Genomic DNA, 22,408 nt, shown 5'->3' on the forward strand with positions numbered 1-22,408 from the left:
ACGTCAAAGCAACCTCCTGCCGCGAAATGGCATCCATGAACGCTTGGAGGGACGGTAATGTGGTTGCTATGAGATTGCTCTCAGGTTGCTGGTAACACCACCTCTCCAGGTGGTATTACTGTCTTATATATGCATTTATGTTCACAAAACAACATTTCTATTAGCGTTTTATAAACCTTGTCCCCAAGAAAGGATTGTTTTGTAATGCATAAAGTGAAATCTTACATGGAATACCAAAAAATAAAGCAGAGATGAGATCGCCCACAGATGAGTCGGAGACTCGTGGCGACTCGGCCGCGTCTTCTTCTTCTTGGGACCCTCTTACTGTACTAATGAAATACCACGGTATTTCATTAGTACAGTAAAATCCTGAAATCCGGAAGTCATGGGGGTTCAGGCATTCCGGATTCTAGGATTTTCCGGATTGTAAGATAGTAAAGCTGAAAGTAAGATTAAAATCTTGAGGGTACTATGTAAACCCCACAAAACTAATCCCAACTTGCTATATCTCTTTGTAGTACTGTCATAACATCTTACAGGGATTGCTATTACCACCAGTCTACTGTGTACTTCCTCACCACACCACACAAGATTTATGTAGGCTTTTTTTTTTTTCTTGAAGATTTGCCAGACTATGTGGGGAGTGGCATGGGCCTTTCCAGCCATTATGGCCACCCATATGTGATGATTGCTCTTTTCCTACTTGTCAACTTGTATTTGTGTAGGTGATTTCACTATTTTACTTTTCTTTTTGGTGCCATTGAGCAAGATACTAAGATAGTTAGCAAACGCAGATGTAGGAACACTCTTGCCAGGGACGACGGTGTGGTGGAACCGAGGTAAGTAGAATGTTATTGTATTCAAGCATGAGGTGGGCAGTGTGGTGGATAACCACTAGTGACGCCTGGCGGCCAACAATAATGATTTATAAATTTTCAATTTTTAAAATCTTAAATTGCCTTATAGTGGACTGACGTAAGTGCGAGTTTGATGTAACTCGAGACCGACGTAACCCGGGACCTTACTGTATTTATATACAGTAAGCCTCTGAATTTAGCGAAATCCAGCTTAGCGAAACCCTTATTTAGCGACTGTCTGGAAAAAGGCCAAGCCCTCAAGTTTAGCGATTTTTTCTCATATTTAGCGAATGTACCGCGCTACACTGTCCCACCTGCATATTTACCAAGTCTGGAAGGGTTCATCCTGGGACAAAATTAGAGCCAGTCATAGCGTGAGCTGACTATGAAGTCACCATGACGTTGCTAGAGAGCCAGGAAGTGGCGGAAAAATCATACATACCTGGCACAGGAGACACTGATCATGAAGGCGATACTCTCAGGAAGAGGCTGTGTGTGTGTGTGTGTATTTACCTAGTTGTAGTTTTACAGGGCCTGGGCTTTATGCTCGTGTGGCCCCGTCTCCATATCTACACTTATCCAATCTTACTTTAAAAGTGTGCACACTCTTTGCAGATACTACTTCTTCATCTAAACTGTTCCATGTCTCAATACATCTCTGCGGGAAACTATATTTTTTAATATCTCTCAGACATCTTCCTTTCTCAGCTTTTACTATGCGATCTTGTGCTTCGGATGTCATATTCTTCTCTCAAGATCAGTTTCTCATTATCCACTTGGTCCATTCCGTTGATCAATTTATAGACTTGTATCAGGTCTCCTCTCTCCCTTCTTTGTTCCAAGGTTGGTAGATCCATAGCCTTTAGTCTCTCCTCATATGTCATCCCTTCAAGTTCTGGGACCATTCTTGTAGCCATTTTTTGTAGCCTCTCCAATTTCCTTATGTGTTTCTTTTTATGAGGGGTCCACACTACTACTGCATATTCCAATCTAGGTCTTATTATAGTATTTATCAATTTCTTCATCATTTCTTTGTCCATGTAGTGAAATGCTACTCCAATATTCCTCAGCAAATTATATGCTTCTCTAAAAAATTCTATCAATATGGCTTACTGGTTGATTGTTTTCTTCCATCGTAACTCCTAAGTCCTTTTCCTTTTTTGACTTTCTCCAGTTCTACACCATCTCCCATCTTATAGATTCCCACAGGTCGTCTTTCACTCTTTCCCATTTCCATGACATGGCTTTTGTTCACATTGAATTCCATTTCCCATTTCTTACTCCATTCCCAGATCTTATTTAGGTCTTCTTGCAGTATTTCACAATCCTCCTTTTGCTTTATAACTCTGCACAATTTCGTATCATCCGCAAACATATTTATGTAGCTGTTCACTCCTTCTGGCATGTCGTTAATATAAATGAGGAAAAGTATTGGTGCCAATACTGACCCCTGTGGCACTCCGCTTTCTACTGCTCTCCACTTGGACTTCATATCTTTAACTACCGTCCTTATTTCTCTCCCCCTCAAATAATTTTCTATCCATCTCAATGTGCTTCCTTTTAAGCCACCCTTCTCCTCTAACTTCCACAGTAATCTTGCGTGTGGCACTTTGTCAAATGCCTTTTTTAAATCCAAGTAGATGCAGTCAACCCATCCCTCTCTCTCTTGTACTCTATCAACTATTCTAGAATAGAAACTCAATAAATTAGTTACACAAGACCGTCCTTTTCTAAAACCAAATTGGCTATTTGATATTAATTTGTTGTCTTCAAGGAACTCGATCCATTGTTTCTTTATTATTCTTTCACACATCTTGCATATTACACTAGTTAGTGATACCGGTCTGTAATTTAAAGGTTCTTCTTTCCTTCCACTCTTATATATGGGAACCACCTCAGCTCTTTTCCATTCTACTGGCACTGTTCCATTTTCTATTGAGCATTTTATGATGTTGTATATAGGACTTGCTAGTTCTTCCCTACATTCTTTCAGTATTCTGCCTGAGACTTCATCCGGTCCCATTGCCTTCTCTTCATCCAGTTCCTTCATTAACTCTTTTATTTCAAGCTTGGTTACTTTAATCTCTTTCATATAGATTGTCTCTATTACCCTGTGGCCTCTCAAATTTGGATTCTTTAGTAAAGACCTCCTGGAATTTTTTATTTAATAGTTCTGCCATACTTTTGGGTCTTCCACCATCCAGTTCTCTCCTTTTAACCTTTCTATTGTTTCTTTTTGCCTAATTTTTCCATTTATGAATCTATAGAACAATTTTGGTTGCTCCTTACATTTTTCGACAATATCTTTTCAAGTTCTTTTCCTCTTCCTTCCTCACCTTAACATATTCATTTCTCACTGCCTTGAAGTTTTCCTTGTTTGTTGGATTCCTATTTCTCCTCCACCTTTTCCATGCTCCATCTCTTTTCTCCTTTGCCCTAGCACACCTTGCATTAAACCAATCTTTCTTTCCTTCTTCTTTTGGTCTATATTTTGGGACATATTCCCTGACTCCTGTTTTGTATATTTCCAAAAATAAGTTATATTTGTCTTGCATTGTCTCTGAGTTTTCCATCTCCTCCCAGTCTACGTTTTAAAATAGTTCTTGAGATTCTCAATATCAGCCTTTCTGTAATTTAATCGGTCTCCTTTGTATGAATCGTCTCTATCTTCCTTTCCTTCTTCTATATCTATTTCTAATATTGCATGGTCACTCTTTCCCAATGGGCACTTATATCTTATATCGTCATTCATTTGTATACCCTTGTAAAACTAGGTCCAATCTCGCCGCTCGTCGTTTCCTCTGAATCTTGTGCATTCCTTTACTCTCTGGTCCATCATATTGTCTATCATTAGGTTTAAGAATCTTTCTCCCAGGCTTCTTCCCCATACCACTTTCATAATTTTCCCAGTCCACTTCTTTACAGTTGAAATCTCCTACTAATATCACTTTTCTCCTTTCTTTAACGATTCTCATTAGACTCCTTATTGTGTCATCTATCATGTCTTTATATTCTTGATTGGTCCATGAATTTGTTTTGGTGGCACATATGTTACAATGATTGTTATCTCTTTTTATTAATATGCATCTTAATATACAATACTTCTGCTTTTCCTTCCCACATTCCATTTGATTGATCACTATCTCCTTCCTTAACATTATCATGACTCCTCCTCCTCCTTTACCCACTCTGTCTCTTCTCCATACATTATACCTATTATCCAAGACTATTTTGATTTCCTCATTTAGTTTTGTTTCAGCCAGGCATACAATATCTGGATTTTCTTTCCTTATGTAATCTCTTAATTCTAATTTACTTGATAAAACCCTGTCTATGTTCGTATACATCATTTTTAGTCTTTTGCCTTTATCATTTTTAGTTAAACTTGTTCCACTTTTTTCTCTTCCTTCTCGTTTATATACCATTTCCTTATCCTGTCTCCTAGAATTCTCCAAAAAAATGCCTTCTTCTCCTCTTCTGACCTTTCATTATTCTTTTCTCTTACTGCTGCTGCCAGTTCATTGTATCTCTTCCTTTCTTCCTCATTTCTATTTTTCTTTATATAGATATCCTTGCAGCCTTCTGTTTGTCTAAGTTTTGTTGTTCTATATAATATTTCTTCTGTTGCTGCTTGTGATTTTAGTAATATTTTAATTGGTCTCGTTTTTCCTTCTTGATATGGTCCCATTCTGGTTATTTCTTCTACTTCCTCTTCCAAGTTCTGCCTATCTTCGTCATTAAGATTCTTCAGTAGGTCTTTGACTGATTTCATTTCTTCTTTTCTCTTTTGGTCTATATTTTATATTTTTTTTTTTATTCCAAACATGACTACACTCTTCTTTTTTTCTGCAATTTCTCTAACTAGATTTTCTTTTGTCTTGAGGACTCCTATCATTTTGTTTGTCATATTTTCTTCTTTTCTTTAAGTTGTTCTTGAATCACCTCCTGAAAATCGGCCTTATCTTTCTTATCTTGGACTCTCCATGCTTGTACTTCTTTTTTAATCACGTTCTGTACTCTTTCCTCTTCCTTGTTTACTAGATCTTTCAGCTTCTCCTTTTCTTTCTTGGCTTTACCGAGTCCTTCTTCCATCTGTTTCTTGTAGTTAGCTACTTCCTTTTTTAGTTCTTCGTTTTCTGCTCTTAGCCTAGCTTCATTTTCTTCCACTTTTCTTATCCTTTCTCTCAGTCTTATAAACTCCATTTCCTGTTCTTTATTCTCTTTCATTTCCATCTTCTCCTTTATCAGTTTATCTAGTTTACATTCAATATTGAACACTCTCTTAAGTAGTGAAGTTGACGTCGTATCGAAGCCTTCAAATACGCGTTCTCCCTCACCGTCATAGTCATCATCAGCCCCTTCTCTATTCTCATGTCTGCATTTGGATGGAATATCTTTTACACTCATTATTCTTAATTGATTTCATGGAGAAAAGAAAAAAAAAAAATGAGTCCACACTACCTGCCCAGGCCACTGTAAATACTATACAACAGGTGTAGTGAAGATCAGCTGATCGTCGGAACTGCGCCAGTGCGTCCGCTCTCAACCGTGTCTCTTGAATGTGTGTGCGTGTGTGTGTTCACTGTTTGTTTGATCTGCTGCAGTCTCTGAAGAGACAGCCAGACGTTACCCTATGGAGCGAGCTCAGAGCTCATTATTTCCAATCTTGGGATAGGTCTGAGACCAGGTACACACCACACACCGGGACAACAAGGTCACAACTCCTTGATTTACATCCCGTACCTACTCACTGCTAGGTGAACAGGGGCTACACGTGAAAGGAGACACACCCAAATATCTCCACCCGGCCGGGGAATCGAACCCGGTCATCTGGCTTGTGAAGCCAGCGCCTAACCACTGAGCTACCGGGCCGTGTGTGTGTGTGTGTGTGTGTGTGTGTTGCCAGAGAGAGAGAGAGAGAGAGAGAGAGAGAGAGAGAGAGAGAGAGAGAGAGTTGTCTCCATAGAAGTGTATAATTCTAAGGCCAATTTAATCAAAGAAACAAAGACTTCCGATATTTAACATGCATATGGTAACATTATTGATAGCTAGTGTAATGTAGCACAACACTGGAATACAGTGCATAAACAATATTCCCTTGTGAAGCTTGAAAAATCTGCTGGTAACATTTTGCCTTTCTGCCTTCGGGGTCTAATTTTATTCAGTGCTGATGTCTAAGTAAGTTGTGTATATGGGACAATCTCTCTCTCTCTCTCTCTCTCTCTCTCTCTCTCTCTCTCTCTCTCTCTCTCTCTCTCTCTCTCTCTCTCTCTCTCTCTCTCTCTCTCCCCCCTCACCAACACACACACACACAGCTTCTTCCAGAGAGCACTGCCTTCATGATCACAGCTAGCTCTTCCGCTACTTCCTCGCACTCTGGCGACGTCATGGTGATGTCATGGTCAGCTCGTGCTATGATTGGCTCTAATTTCGTCCCGGGACGAGTGTTTGGCCGTGACGTCAGCCCCACAGTGCCTCCAGTATTCCCGCTCGACACTTGAGCTATTGTGTGTGTGGTAATCCAGCATGTGAACTCATTTTTTTGTGCTCCCATCCTCCCTGTGTAGCGAGTTTCGCTATCACCATGGCCTCCACTAGTGGTTCGGGGGATGCTGATTCTTGTGAAGGTGGTGATGTTGCAGCTGTAAATGGGGACTCGAAATGGGGACTTTGGGCGGACGAAAGACTGATTGGTATTTTTCCTTATTTAAAGTACTATTTAAATTTGGCGAAATTCCAATTTAGCAATGGTTCCGGCAGACTAATAGGATCGCTAAATGTGGGGGCTTACTGTATATATATATATATATATATATATATATATATATATATATATATATATATATAAGTGCAGTAAAGTCCCGGGTTACGTCGGTCTCGAGTTACGTCAAACTCGCACTTACGTCAGTCCACTATAAGGCAATTTAAGATTTAAAAAATTGAAAATTTATAAATCATAAAGCGCGGGGTTTATTGTTATTGTTGGCTGCCAGGCGTCACTAGTGGTTATTCGCCACACCGCCCACCTCATGCTTGAATACAATAACATTCTACGTACCTCAGTTCCACCACACCGTCGCCCCTGGCAAGAGTGTTCCTACATCTGCGTTTGCTGACTATCTTAGTATCTTGCTCAATGGCACCAAAAAGAAAACTCTTGAGTGATAGCAGTGATGCTAAGAAAAGGAAAACCATTACACTATAATAAAAAGTGGACATGATTAAAAGACATGAGAAGGGAGGCAGCAGCTGTGTGTGAGGGAGTGAAGAAGAAAATGGGAAGCCCGATACCATGACAATGAGGAGGTTGACGACCTTGAGGGCTCGCGCAACTATCACAACAATAACAACTCCGGAGCCTTCGCATGGGCCACACGACACTTGCAGCTGACTTGCACTGTCTGCACCTGTCTGCTGATCCCTATTGCCCTTTCCTATTGCATTTCCTGCTCCGCTGCCCACGCTTCTACTCCCACCGCACTGCACTACGCTCCCAGCTGTCTGCCCTGGGCATCACAACATTCGACCTGCCTACCCTCCTGGCGGCCTCAAGCGTCCACCCCTCTGGCAACATGCAGTCCTTCGTCATGCCCTAATCAACAACAAAACAAGCTTGTGTTTCATATTCCTACATACTTGTAAATAATATAACAATATAACCTTTACTTATATAACGCTTCTACTCCTACCGCACTCCACAAAGCTCCCAGCTGTCCGCCCTGAGCGTCACAACATTCGACCTGCCCACCCTCCTGGTGGCCTCAGGCCGCCCCTCTCGGCAACTTGCAGTCCTTCACGTCATGCCCTAATCAATATATTCCTACATAGTTGTAAATAATATACCAATATAACAATATAACCTTTTACTTACCTGAATAACCATAAAAAATGATTGGTTGAAAACTCAATAATATGCTTTGAAAATACAAAAACTCGAGTTACGTACAAAATCGACTTACGTCATGTTTCAGGAACGTAACTCTGACGTAACTCGGGACCTTACTGTATATATATTCTTGGACGAACTTGTAATAATGAAAATATAAAAATAACTTCATGTATATAATTGACGGAGTGCAGAAGACATGATGAATACTGGGGTAATTAGCTAGGTATGGAATGACATTCGTGTGGTGATACAGGAGAGATGGCGTGTTGGTATATCCTGCATGCTTGGCGCACGAGGAAGCGACTCTGGAGTTGGTAAGGCTCTCGCGACTCTGAAGTCGGTAAGGCCTGTAATGCTTGACGAGCTGGGAGACGACTCCAGGTCGCTCCGTGCTGGACATGGCGGAACTGAGAAGTGCGTGGTACTGTGGAATCGACTGCACTGACTCCGCTAGCCTCTGGAGTCGGAATCGTTAATCTCCAAGAGAGCAACTCATGCCCACCCCTACTGATCAGTCAATTATTGAATGAAATCCATTACTACGAAATCTGTTATTGCAATCTATCACCATATTAAGTATTTTGCAGTAATTAATAGTGAGCAAACATTATTTTAGCCATTATTTGTTAAACATCATAAGCTCACTGATATTTTCGATCATGTAAAATCATGGTTTTCATTATACTGGAAAACCAAATCCATACATGAAAGTCTATTCATTAAAAGCTTGCTGTTGAGGAAATAATGGTATATTTATAACGGTATGATTTTTTTTTTGTTGTGTAAAAGTTTTGATTTTAGTATGTTGCATTCAGACAACAGTATGATGTTGAAATTACTGTAGTTAGTTGGATTATCCATTATTTCCTTAGGTTTTTTTGTTTTCTGTTTAAGTTAAATTGTTTTATATTGCATTCAATGAAAACATATTGTGGGATCTGTCTTTCATTGTATCTCTAATATCCTTTGTGGTATATTTCAGCTGGTGGCATTATGTATTATAACAATGACTGAGGTGGACAGTTGTGTGGGGACCCCATCACTGGCGAATGCACATGGCTGGCGACAGTGTTTGTACTGCTCAGGACAATCCTTCAAGTTGCCAAATGACTTTATCAAGTGAGATTATTTATATATATATATATATATATATATATATATATATATATATATATATATATATATATATATATATATATATATATATTTATATTTATTTTTACAAACAGGACACAGAGAGTTTAGCTCGGACCCTGTAATACACAAATAGGTAAATACACACACACACACACACACACACACACACACACACTCACACATACACATACACATATTGAACTATAGACCAGTGTCACTTACAAGTGTGGTAGCTAAGATGTGTGAGAGGGTGGTGAAGAATAGATGGACAGACTTCTTGGAGAAAAATGACATACTTTGTGAGTGTCAATTTGGTTTTAGAAAAGGGCGTTCATGCACGACAAACCTGATATGTTACTATTCGAGGGTGATAGATGTAATACAGGAAAGAGATGGTTGGGCTGATGGAATATATCTGGATTTAAAAAAGGCCTTTGATAAGGTACCACACCGGAGACTGATCTGGAAACTTGAAATGGTAGGAGGAGTGCATGGCAGTTTACTAAAATGGATGGAAGACTTTTGGTAGGAAGAGAAATGAGAACAATAATTAAGGACAGACCATCAGAATGGGGCTTGGTGGAGAGTGGAGTTCCACAGGATCAGTGTTGGCACCAGTAATGTTCGCAGTCTACATAAATGACATGGTGGATGGGGTATCCAGTTATGTGAGCCTATTTGCAGACGATGCAAAATTGTTAAGAAAAGTGAGATGTGACAAAGATTGCGAACTACTCCAGGAAGACTTGGACAGAATATGGAAATGGAGCTGTACATGGCAAATGGAGTTCAACACGACAAAATGCAAGAAATTAGAGTTTGGCAAGAGTGAAAGAAGAATCAGGAGTATGTACAAGATAGGAAATGAAGACATAAAACCAGTCATGAAGAAAAAGACCTTGGGGTGACAATTACCAATGACCTATCGCCAGAGAGACATATAAACAAAATAATTGGAGAAGTATTGAACTTATTGAGGAACATAAGAGTGGCGTCAGATATTTAGATGAAGAAATGATGAAGAAAATAATTACTGCAATGATAAGACCAAGGCTTGAATATGCAACAATACAGTGGGCTCTGAACTTAAAGAAACACATAAGGAAACTAGAGAAAGTACAGAGGGCTGCAACAAAATGGTGCCTGACTTAAGAGATTTGACTTATGAAGACAGACTGAACAGAATGCAACTTCCGACCCTGGAAAACAGAAGAGAAAGGGGAGACCTGATAGCAATATACAGAGTGATGATTGGCATGGAAAAAATGGATAGGGAAGATCTGTGTATGTGGAATGAAAGAATGTCGAGAGGGCATGGGAAAAACTAAAATGGCCACTTATAGGAGAGATGTGAAAAATATAGCTTCCCTCATAGAAGGGTGGAAGCATGGAATAGTTTAGACGTGGAAGTGGTCAACGCAAGGAATATTCATGATTTTAAGAAAAAGCTGGACATTAGTAGATATGGAGACGGGACAGCACGAGCATAGCTCTTTTCCCGTATGTTACAATTAGGTAAATACAATTAGGTAAATACATACACATACACATACATACATACACACACACACACGGACATCGTCGATGCCGGAGGTGGTCGCTGAGCTCCAGAGCAATCATCTCTAATTCTACAGTTACCATTGCCTAAGAGTAACCAAGGTGGGAAAGGAGCTGGTAATGTTTGTCCCGTCTCCATATAGTCATGTTAACTGTTGATTAGCAAAATAATGTCCAGTGAAGGTAAATATAAACTGTAGCCTGCGTTTGAGCCATCAGCTGGTTTGTTTACATCTGCGCAACATGGCGGCCGTGAACTCGAAAGATGAATCAGACTTCACAGGGTTTCAAGGAATAATGGAGAAGAGCGCTTATGTGAAGAAAATTCTGGAGTTAGAAGGTAAAATTGAAAAAACTGTTTGAAAAGTATGGGGGGCCTGGAAACGAGTTATGACAATGTAAAGAAAGATTGTGCCGATATGAAGAAGGAAAATGAAGCACTGAAAGAGGAAGTTGAGCTAATTAAAGTGAATTGCGAAAAATGTGGAGAATCTCTAGGAAAAGTGGAGAAGCAGGCTGAATGGAAAAAAAGTCAGGAAGTGGAAAGAAAGGAGGTAAATTACAAAGTTGCAAGTCTGGAAAAGGAAATCAAAGAGTCTGGGGAGAAAACTTTGGGCCTTGCTGAAATTATAGATCAACAGATCATAGAAGAGAAGATAGCTGAGAAAGTGGTGAAGGTTATTAAGTCAAATGAGACATTGGTGAGGGAAACTGTAGACAAAAAGAGATGTGTGGTGATATTTGGTGTGGAGGAGGATAAGACACCGAGTAAAATGGAGAGAGAGAAAACATAAAAAGGTGATAAATAATATCATTAATGTGGTGCAGGAGGAGGAAAAGACCTAGTACAAGAAATAGAGGACTTCCATAGAATTGGAAAGTTCACAAGAGAAGGTATGAGGCCAATAAGAATCAAACTTAAGTCACAAAAGGATGTAGATGAATTGGTGGAGAAGTCATGGAGGCTAGCCCAGCAGGAAACAACAAGGAAGATTTGGTTGAGAAGAGATCTCGGTGAAAAGGAAAGAGAAATGTTAAATGAGTTGAGAAAGGAGGCTTTGAAAAAAATGAAGAGAGGACAGAAGAGGAGAAGAAAGAGTTTTCTGGAGAATCTTGGATATGAGACTGAGGAAGTGGTTCATAACCCAGAAAAGTACAGCAAGAAAGGACTAAAGAAACTTACGTATGAGCGAAATGTAATGTATTCCAACATAAATGGAGTGATATCGGGATTTTAGAACTCAACGATTACTTGAGGGACAAGAACCCAGATATTGTGGGTCTTACTGAAACAAAACTGAGAGAGGGAGAAGACCTGATGATGGTTGGAGAAGGAAATATAATGTTTGGAAAAGAAATAGAGTAGGTAAGATGGGAGGAGGAGTGATGTTGCTGGTTAAAAAGATATAAAGGTGGATCAAGTGAAAAAGGTATGGGAAAGGCAGAAGTGCTAAAGATCAGAGCAGAAACTAATGAAGGAAAAAGAGGCACTACATAGTGGTGTACGTACCACCTAAGACAAATGCATGGTCAGTACAGGAATATGAAGAAATGATAAGTGATACAGGAACATGTCTGGAAGAAATGTTGGGTGGCTGTGAACGAACTATAATGATGGGAGATTTTAATTGTAAAGAGGTGTGTTGGGAGGACTGGTCAATGGAAGGATCAGAGACAACATGGGAAATACACTATTGACACTGGCAATGGAAAATGTGTTAACTCAGTGGGTCAAAGAAGATACTAGGTTTGGAGGAGAGGGAGCATCGTCAAGACTGGACTTGGTCTTTAGTACAGAGCCAATGGTCATTGAGGAGATGAGGGTGGAGTGCCCTTTAGCAAAGAGTGATCATGCAGTTTTGGAGTTCAAGGTGATAGACGAAGAGAAATCTAGAAGAAATGAAGAATATAAAGTGGGAAGATGGAATTATGCCAAGACAGATTTTGGAAACCTAAAGAAATTCTTTCAAGAGACAAATTGGATGAAATTCAAGAGTGCTAAGGAGCAAATGAAAAGTGGAAGGAATTTATAAAAATATACAAAGAAGGTGAGAAAAATTTGTACCAATAAGACAACATAGAGAAGTTGGAAAGCAGGACTGGTTTAACGATAGATGTGAAAAGGCTAGAACAAGAAAAGAGGATGCATGGAAGAGGTGGAGAAGGAAAAGACGGATTAAGCAGTGGGAAAGTTACAAAAGAGCAAGAAATGAATATGTGTTGATTAGAAGAGAAGAAAGAAAGAAACAAGAAAAGGATATAATTGATAAATGTAAAGACCAACCAAGGCTTTTTACAGACATGTGAACAACAACATCAAAAATAGAGAAAGTATTGAAAGTTTAGAAGTAAATGGAGTATGCAGTGAAGATCCCAGGAAATGGCAGAGGCTATGAATGGATGCTTTCGGAAGGTATTCACAAAGGAGACTGCTTTTGACAAACCACTGGTAATGGAACAGAAAGGGATTATGAAGGAGTTTCAAGTAACTGTGGAGGAGATCAAGAACATGATGGGGAGTTTAGAAGTGAGAAAAGCTGTGGGACCTGATGGGGTATCAGGATGGATTTTAAGAGAATGCAGGGAGCAATTGGCAGAAAAAGTTTGTGAAGTAATTGATGCCTCATTAAGGGAAGGTGTAGTGCCCCAAGACTGGAAAAGAGCTAACATTGTCCCAATCTATAAATCAGGTAACAAGAGAGACCCATTGAACTATAGACCAGTGTCACTTACAAGTGTGGTAGCTAAGATGTGTGAGAGGGTGGTGAAGAATAGATGGACAGACTTCTTGGAGAAAATGACATACTTTGTGAGTGTCAATTTGGTTTTAGAAAAGGGCGTTCATGCACGACAAACCTGATATGTTACTATTCGAGGGTGATAGATGTAATACAGGAAAGAGATGGTTGGGCTGATGGAATATATCTGGATTTAAAAAAGGCCTTTGATAAGGTACCACACCAGAGACTGATCTGGAAACTTGAAATGGTAGGAGGAGTGCATGGCAGTTTACTAAAATGGATGGAAGACTTTTGGTAGGAAGAGAAATGAGAACAATAATTAAGGACAGACCATCAGAATGGGGATTGGTGGAGAGTGGAGTTCCACAGGGATCAGTGTTGGCACCAGTAATGTTCGCGGTCTACATAAATGACATGGTGGATGGGGTGTCCAGTTATGTGAGCCTATTTGCAGACGATGCAAAATTGTTAAGAAAAGTGAGATGTGACAAAGATTGCGAACTACTCCAGGAAGACTTGGACAGAATATGGAAATGGAGCTGTACATGGCAAATGGAGTTCAACACGACAAAATGCAAGAAAATAGAGTTTGGCAAGAGTGAAAGAAGAATCAGGAGTATGTACAAGATAGGAAATGAAGACATAAAACCAGTCATGAAGAAAAAGACCTTGGGGTGACAATTACCAATGACCTATCGCCAGAGAGACATATAAACAAAATAATTGGAGAAGTATTGAACTTATTGAGGAACATAAGAGTGGCGTTCAGATATTTAGATGAAGAAATGATGAAGAAAATAATTACTGCAATGATAAGACCGAGGCTTGAATATGCAACAATACAGTGGGCTCGAACTTAAAGAAACACATAAGGAAACTAGAGAAAGTACAGAGGGCTGCAACGAAAATGGTGCCTGACTTAAGAGATTTGACTTATGAAGACAGACTGAAAAGAATGCAACTTCCAACCCTGGAAAACAGAAGAGAAAGGGGAGACCTGATAGCAATATACAGAGTGATGATTGGCATGGAAAAATGGATAGGGAAGATCTGTGTATGTGGAATGAAAGAATGTCGAGAGGGCATGGGAAAAACTAAAATGGCCACTTATAGGAGAGATGTGAAAAATATAGCTTCCCTCATAGAAGGGTGGAAGCATGGAATAGTTTAGACGTGGAAGTGGTCAACGCAAGGAATATTCATGATTTTAAGAAAAAGCTGGACATTAATAGATATGGAGACGGGACAACACGAGCATAGCTCTTTTCCCGTATGTTACAATTAGGTAAATACAATTAGGTAAAATACATACATACATATACATACATACATACATACATACATACATACATACACATAAAGAAATGATGAAGAAATTGATAAGTACTATAATAAGACCCAGATTGGAATATGCTGGAGTAGTGTGGACCCCTCATAAAAAGAAACACATAAGGAAATTGGAGAGACTACAAAAAATGGCTACAAGAATGATTCCAGAATTTGAAGGGATGACATATGAGGAGAGACTAAAGGCTATGGATCTACCAACCCTGGAACAAAGAAGGGAGAGAGGAGACCTGATACAAGTTTATAAATTGATCAATGGAATGGACCAAATGGATAATGAGAAACTGATCCTGAGAGAAGAATATGACATCCGAAGCACAAGATTGCATAGTAAAAAGCTGAGAAAAGGAAGTTGTCTGAGAGATATTAAAAAATATAGTTTCCCACAAAGATGTATTGAGACTTGGAACAGTTTAAATGAAGAAGTAGTGTCTGCAACGAGTGTGCATACTTTTAAAGTAAGATTGGATAAGTGTAGATATGGAGATGTGGCCACACGAGCATAAAGCCCAGGCCCTGTACAACTACAACTAGGTAAAAACAACTAGGTAAATACACACACACACACACATACACACACACACAAACTTAACCCTCTGTTATTGTGCGTTCCACTTTTGCGTTTCATTACTATTGCGCATACTTTAAAAGCTGCATAATTTTATTTTATTTTTTTTTATGGAAGAGGGGAAGCTGGCCAAAGGCAATAAAAGATAAAAAAAAAAAAAGACCCACTTGGAATGCCAGTTCCCTTAAAGATTAGGAATAGAATGAGTCAAATGTCTGGGGCAAATGCTTTAAAACCTCCCTTTTAAAGGAAGTCAAGTCATTGGAAGATGGAAATATGTACAGAAGCAGGCGGGGAGTTCTAGAGTTTACCAGAGAAAGGTATGAATGATTGAGAGTACTGGTTAACTCTTGCATTAGAGAGTTGGATAGAATAGAGGTGAGAGGAAGAACAAAGCCTTATGTAGTGAGGCCATAGGAGGAGCAGAAGTATGCAGTTAGCAAGATCTGAAGAGCTGTTAGCATGAAAATAGCGATAGAGGATAGAAAGAGATGCAATATTTTGGCGGTGAGAAAGAGGCTAAAGACAGCCAGTCAGTGAAGGGGAGTTAATGAGATGAAAAGCTTTTGATTCCACCCTATCTAAAAAAAAACCTGTTTGAGTGGAACCCCCCCAACATGAAAAGAGTACTCTGTATAAGAATGAATAAGGCCCTTGTACAGAGTTAGCAGTTGGAGGGGTGAGAATAACTGGCAGAGACACCTCAGAATGCCTAACTTCATAGAACCTGTTTTAGCAAGAGAGGAGATGTGAAGTTTCCAGTTTAGATTATGAGTTGAGGACAGTCTGAGGATATTCAGTGTAGAAGAGGAAGACAGTTGGTTATCATTGAAGAAGAGGAGATAGTTGTCTGGAAAGTTGTGTTAAGTTGATAGATGGAGGAATTGAGTTTTTAAGGCATTGAAAACTACTAAGTTTTCTATGCCCCAATCAGAAATCTTAGAAAGATCTGAAGTTAGGCATTCTGGATATCCCTGCTTGATCTGTTGCCTTCAGAAGGGTTGCTCATTTCTAAAAGGATGTGGAAAGATGTATGGTGGTATCATCAACGTAGGAGTGGATAGGGCAAGAAGTTTGGTTAAAAAGATCATTAGTGAATAATAGAAAAAGAGTAGGTGACAGTACAGAACCCTGGGGAACACCACTGTTAATAGATTTAGGAGAACAACAGTGGCCATCTACCATGGCTTCAATAGAACAGTTGGAAAGAAAACTTGAGATAAAGTTACAGAGAGAAGGATAGAAACCATAGGAGGGCAGTTTTGAAATCAAAGCTTTGTGCCCGACTCTATCAAAAGCTTTTGATATGTCTAACGCGACAAGAAAAGTTTCACCAAAATCTCTAAAAGAGGATGACCAAGACTCAGTAAGGAAAGCTAGAAGATCACCAATAGAGCAGCCTTGACAAAAGCCATAGTGGCGATCAAAAAGAAGATTGTGAAGTGACATGTTTAAGAATCTTCCTATTGAGGATAGATTCAAAACTTTAGACAAGCAAGAGATTAAAGTCAAAGGGTGGTAGGTTGAGGGATTAGAATGATCACTCTTTTTAGGAACAGCTTGAATGAAGGCAAACTGCCAGCATGAAGGAAAGGTAGAAGTTGGTAGGCATAGTTGAAAGAGTTTGGCCTAATAAGGTGCAAGCATGGAAGCATAATTTTTGAAAACAATTGGAGGGACCCCATCAGGTCCATAATCCTTCCAAGGGTTTAGGCCAGTGAGGACATGCAAAACATCATTAAGAAGAATTTTTATTAAAGGTATGAAATAGTCAGAGGGAGGAGGAGAGGGAGGGACAAATTTAGAATAATCCAAAGTGGAGTTGTTAGCAAAGGTTTGAGAGAAGAGTTCAGCTTTAGAGACAGATGAGATGGCAGTGATGCCATCAGGATGAAATAAAGGTGGGAAGATGAAGAAGTAAAGTTATTGGAGATGCTTTTAGCAAGATGCCAGATGTCTCAATAGGAGTTAGAGTTTGAAAGATTTTTACATATCCTATTTATGAAGGAGTTTTTGGTAAGTTGAAGAACAGACTTGGCACGGTTCCAGGCAGAAGTATAAAGTGCATGAGATTCAGGAGATGGAAGGCTCAAGTACTTTTTGTGGGCAACCTCTTTATCATGTATAGTAACAGAACAGGCTGTGTTAAACCAAGGTTTAGGTTAGAAGGTTTAGGTTGAGAAAAATTATGAGGAATATAAGCCTCCATGCCAGACAATGCTCATCTCTGTTGTGCATTCAGCACCAGGATGGTCAGTGAAGGGAGAAGAAAGCCAAAGCTGGCAATGAATGTTGAAATTTCCAAGGATGGTGGTCTCTTTGAATAAATAGAGGGACAGAATGTGTTCCACTTTGGAAGTTAAATAGTCTTAAGAATTTACTATAGTCAGAGGAGTTAGGGAAGAGGTAGACAGCAGAGATAAATTTAATTTGAGTGACTATTGAGTTGAAGCAAGATGGTGGAAAATATGGAAGATTTAAGAGCGTGGGTACATGCAAGTTTAGTTGTTGCACACATAGATGTAACATCCAGCTTTGGAATGAAAATGAGGATAGAGAAAGTAGGAGGGAACAGAATATTGGCTACTGTCAGCTACATGAGACAGCTGTGTTTCGGTGAGGAAAAGAAGATGAGGTTTAGTAGAGGAGAGGTGGTTCAACAGATTGAAAATGAAATTTAAGACTGTGAATGTTGCAGAATTTAATGATGAAAAAGTTGAGGGAGGTGTCAAGACATTTTGGGATGCTAGCGGAGGAGCAGTCTGACCTGGGGACACTTCTGATCCCCTCTCGAGAAATCTTTATCCATATTGTCCTCAGTCAATCTCCTGAGTCTTACAGGTGTTTCAATAAATCGTGGATTTTCACTTGGTGGCATTTGTTTCGATTGTGTCATACGTCTGGCAGCACTGCTGATTTCTGTTTCTCTCTCCATTTTTTTCCATCTGTACGATCCAAAAACTTATTTATTATGGAGTCAGGAGAACCCCTGCCCCCCTGTACATACATCTAGATCAGGCTCCAATGCCTGTTGTAGCTTGTTTCCTATGAGCCGTTCAGCACGTCCTCTCCGTGTGTCGTCGGTAGAAGTGTGTATGTATTTTTTTCTTTTTTTTACCACGGTCGCCTGCTGGTCACCCAGCCAGTCTTCCCCATTACAGAGTGAGCTCAGAGCTCATAGACCGATCTACGAGTAGGACTGAGACCACAACACACTCCACACACCGGAAAAGTGAAGCCACAACCCCTTGAGTTACATCTCATACCTACTTGCTGCTAGGTTAACAGGGGCTACACATTAAGAGGCTTGCCCATTTGCCTCGCCACTTCCTGGGACTCGAACCCGGGCCTTCTCAATTTTGAGCCAAGCTTGTTAACCACTACACTATGCGTTGTGTATGTGTGTGTGTGTGTGTGTGTGTGTGTGTGTGTGTGTGTGTGTGTGTGTGTGTGTGTGTGTGTGTGTGTGTGTGTGTATTTACCTAGTTGTTGTAGTTTTACAGGGCCTGGGCTTTGTGCTTGTGTGGTCCCGTCTCCATATCTACACTTATCCAATTTTTCCTTAAAACTATGTACACTCTTTGCTGATACCACTTCCTCACTCAAACTGTTCCAAGTCTCAACACATCTTTATGGAAACTAAATTTTTAACATCTCTCAGACATCGTCCCTTCCTTAGTTTCTTACTATGCGATCTTGCGCTTCTAAAGTCATGTTCTTCTCTCAGGATCAGTTTCTCATTATCCACTTCTTCCATTCCGTTAATCAATTTATAAACTTGTATCAGATCCCCTCTCTCTCTTCTCTGCTCCAAGGTTGGTAGATCCATTGCCTTTAGTCTCTCCTCATATGCCATCCCTTTAAATTCTGGAATCATTCTTGTAGCCATTTTTTGTAGTCTCTCTAATTTTCTTATGTGTTTCTTTTTATGGGGAGTCCACACAACTCCTGCATATTCCAATCTAGGTCTTATTTTAGTACTTATCAATTTCTTCATCATTTCCTTGTCCATATAGTGAAATGCTACTCCAATATTCCTTAGCAAATTATACGCCTCTGAAAATTCTATCAATATGGCTTACCGGTTGATTATTTTCTTCCATTGTCACTCCCAAGTCCTTTTCCTTTTTTACTTTTTCTAATTCTACTCCATCTCCCATCTTATAGATTCCCACTGGTCGTCTTTCACTTTTTCCCATTTCCATGACATGGCTTTTGTCCACATTGAATTCCATCTCCCATTTTTTGCTCCATTTCCAGATCTTGTTTAAGTCTTCCTGTAGTATTTCACAATCCTCTTTTTTGTTTAATGACTCTGCACAGTTTCGCATCGTCCGCAAACAGATTTATGTAGCTGTTCACTCCCTCTGGCATGTCATTTATATATACGAGAAAAAGTATTGGTGCCAATACTGACCCCTGTGGCACTCCGCTGTCTATTGTTCTCCACTTGGACTTCATATCTTTAACTATCGTCCTTATTTCTCTCCCCCCTTAAGTAATTCTTCATCCATCTCAATGTGCTTCCTTTTAAGCCACCCTTCTCCTCTAACTTCCATAGTAATCTTTCATGTGGCACTTTATTAAAAGCCTTTTTTAGATCTAAATAAATACAGTCAACCCATCCCTCTCTCTCTTGTACTTTATCAACTATTCTAGAGTAGAAACTCAATAAATTTGTCACACATGACCGACCTTTTCTAAAACCAAATTGGCTCTTTGATAATATTTTGTTGTCTTCAAGAAACTCGATCCATTGCTTCTTTATTACTTTTTCACACATCTTGCATATTACACTAGTTAGTGATACCGGTCTGTAATTAAAAGGTTCTTCCTTCCTTCCGCTCTTATATATGGGAACCATCTCAGCTCTTTTCCACTCCACTGGCACTGTTCCATTTTCTATTGAGCATTTTATGATGTTGTATATTGGACTTGCTAGTTCTTCCCTACATTCTTTCAGTATTCTGCCTGAGACTTCATCCGGTCCCATTGCCTTTTCCTCATCCAATTGCGTCATCAACTTTTTTATTTCAAGCTTGGTGTATTTACCTAGTTGTATTTATCTAGTTATATTGTACTGGGTTCAAGCTGGGCTCATAGTGTCCTGTCTCCATGTCTCCATTTATTCAATTTTTCCTTAAAGTTATGCACATTGTGTGCTGTAACAACATTATTCAATGCATTCCACTTTTCCACTGTTCTCTGTGGAAAACTGTGTTTTCCAATATCCTTCACACATTGCCTCATCCTGATTTTCTTTACATGACCTCTTGTCCTTCCATCCTTTTCTGTCAACAGCACTAGGTCTTCCTTGTCTGTCTTTTCAATGTCATTGAATATATTGTACATTGTTATTAGATCACCTCTTTCTCATCCATCTTTTAAGGTTGGTAGTCCCATTTCCTTTAGCTGCTCTTCATACGTTAGGTCCTTTAGTTACGGCACCATCTTTGTAGCAATCTTCTGTATCTGTTCTAATCTTTTTATATCTTTTATAGAGCTTGGAGGACACACCAGAGCTGTATATCCAACTTTAGACGTATCATGCTTGTAATTATTTTTTTCATCATATCTTTGTCCATAAATTGAAATGCCACTTTTATATTAGTCAACATTTTATATGATATTTTGCCTATATGCTTTTCATGGTTCAGATTTTCATGTATAAGCACTTCCAGATCTTTTTCCTGCTTTAGTCTTCATTATTTGTTCGTCTCCCATCAAATGGTCCCATACTGATCTTTTGCTCTTTCCTAGTTCCATTATGTGACTTTTTTTGGCATTGAACTCCAATTTCCACTTCTTGCTCCACTCATAGATCTTGTTTATATCATCTTGTAAGAGCAAACAGTCCTCCTGTGTTTTGATAACTCTTAGTAGCTTTGCATCATCAGCAGATAGATTAATATAACTGTTTATCCCATTGTGAATGTCATTTACATAAATCTGAAACATAATGGGGGCTAACACTGACCCTTGTGGCACTCCGCTTGTTATTTTACCCCAAGATGAGTATGTATCTGTGATCACGGTTCTCATCTCCCTGTCCTTCAAATAATCCCTTGTCCACTCTGTTAACAAAGTTCCTTGCAGTTCTCCTATGTTCTCTAGTTTCCAAAGTAGTCTTTCATGAGGGACTTTATCAAAACCCTTTATTATGTTCAGGTATACTGTGTCCACCCATCCATCTCTGTTATCCAGTCTTTCAATTACCCTAAATAAATTTGACACACATGACTGTCCTGTCCTGAATCCAAATTATTTGTTTGTTATGACTTGTTCTTCCAGATGTTCAACCCATTTTTCCGTGATAATTATTTCACACAACTTTCCCATAATGCTTGTGTGACACCAGTCTGTAATTTAATGGCTCAGTTGCATTTCCCCCCTTAAATATCAGTATTATGTTGGCTTTTTTCTATTCTAGTGGAACTTTCCCTTCATTTAGTGAGCTAGTATTTAAATCCCCAAATTGGATCCAGTAATTGCTCTTTACATTCTTTTAGCACCCAACCTGAAACACCATCCGGCCCCATTGCTTTTCTGATATCCAAATAATCCAATAATGTTTTAATATCTCTAACTAATATCACTTTTCTCCTTTCTTTAACGATTCTCATTAGACTCCTTATTGTGTCATCTATCATGTCTTTATATTCTTGATTGGTCCATGAATTTGTTTTTGGTGGCACATATGTTACAATGATTGTTATCTCTTTTTTATTAATATGCATCTTAATATACAATACTTCTGCTTTTCCTTCCCCACATTCCATTTACTTTATCACTATCTCTTTCCTTAACATAATCATGACTCCTCCTCCTCCTTTACCCACTCTGTCTCTTCTCCATACATTATACCTATTGTCCAAGTCTATTTTGATTGCCTAATTTAGTTTTGTTTCAGCCAGGCATACAATATCTGGATTTTCTTTCCTTATGTAATCTCTTAATTCTAATTTACTTGATAAAACCCCGTCTATGTTCATATACATAATTTTAGTCTTTATGCTTATCATTTTAGTTAAACTTGTTCCACTTTTTCTCTTCCTTCTCGTTTATATACCATTTCCTTATCCTGTCTCCTAGAATTCTCCAAAAAAATGCCTTCTTCTCCTCTTCTGACCTTTCATTAATTTTTTCCCTTACTGCTGCTGCCAGTTCATTGTATCTCTTCCTTTCTTCCTCATTTCTATTTTTCTTTATATAGATATCCTTGCAGCCTTCTGTTTCTCTAAGTTTTGTTGTTCTATATAATATTTCTTCTGTTGCTGCTTGTGATTTTAGTAGTATTTTAATTGGTCTCGTT

General features: G+C 39.1%; 1 protein-coding gene across 2 annotated transcripts in view; it reads left to right on the top strand.

The window, feature by feature from the left end:
- LOC123514971 (vacuolar protein sorting-associated protein 54-like) overlaps window positions 1-22,408 on the top strand; it is a 250,921-nt gene that overhangs the window by 69,869 nt on the left and 158,644 nt on the right. For both annotated transcript variants that reach the window (XM_045273260.1, XM_045273261.1), the window contains exon 2: window positions 8,729-8,865. In XM_045273260.1, the coding sequence (XP_045129195.1) occupies window positions 8,753-8,865 (113 nt within the window). In that variant the 5' untranslated portion in view covers window positions 8,729-8,752. The remainder of the gene's footprint in view (window positions 1-8,728; window positions 8,866-22,408) is intronic.

Source organism: Portunus trituberculatus, chromosome 38 (assembly GCF_017591435.1).
Source record: "Portunus trituberculatus isolate SZX2019 chromosome 38, ASM1759143v1, whole genome shotgun sequence".
Classification (NCBI taxonomy): Eukaryota; Metazoa; Arthropoda; class Malacostraca; order Decapoda; family Portunidae; genus Portunus; species Portunus trituberculatus.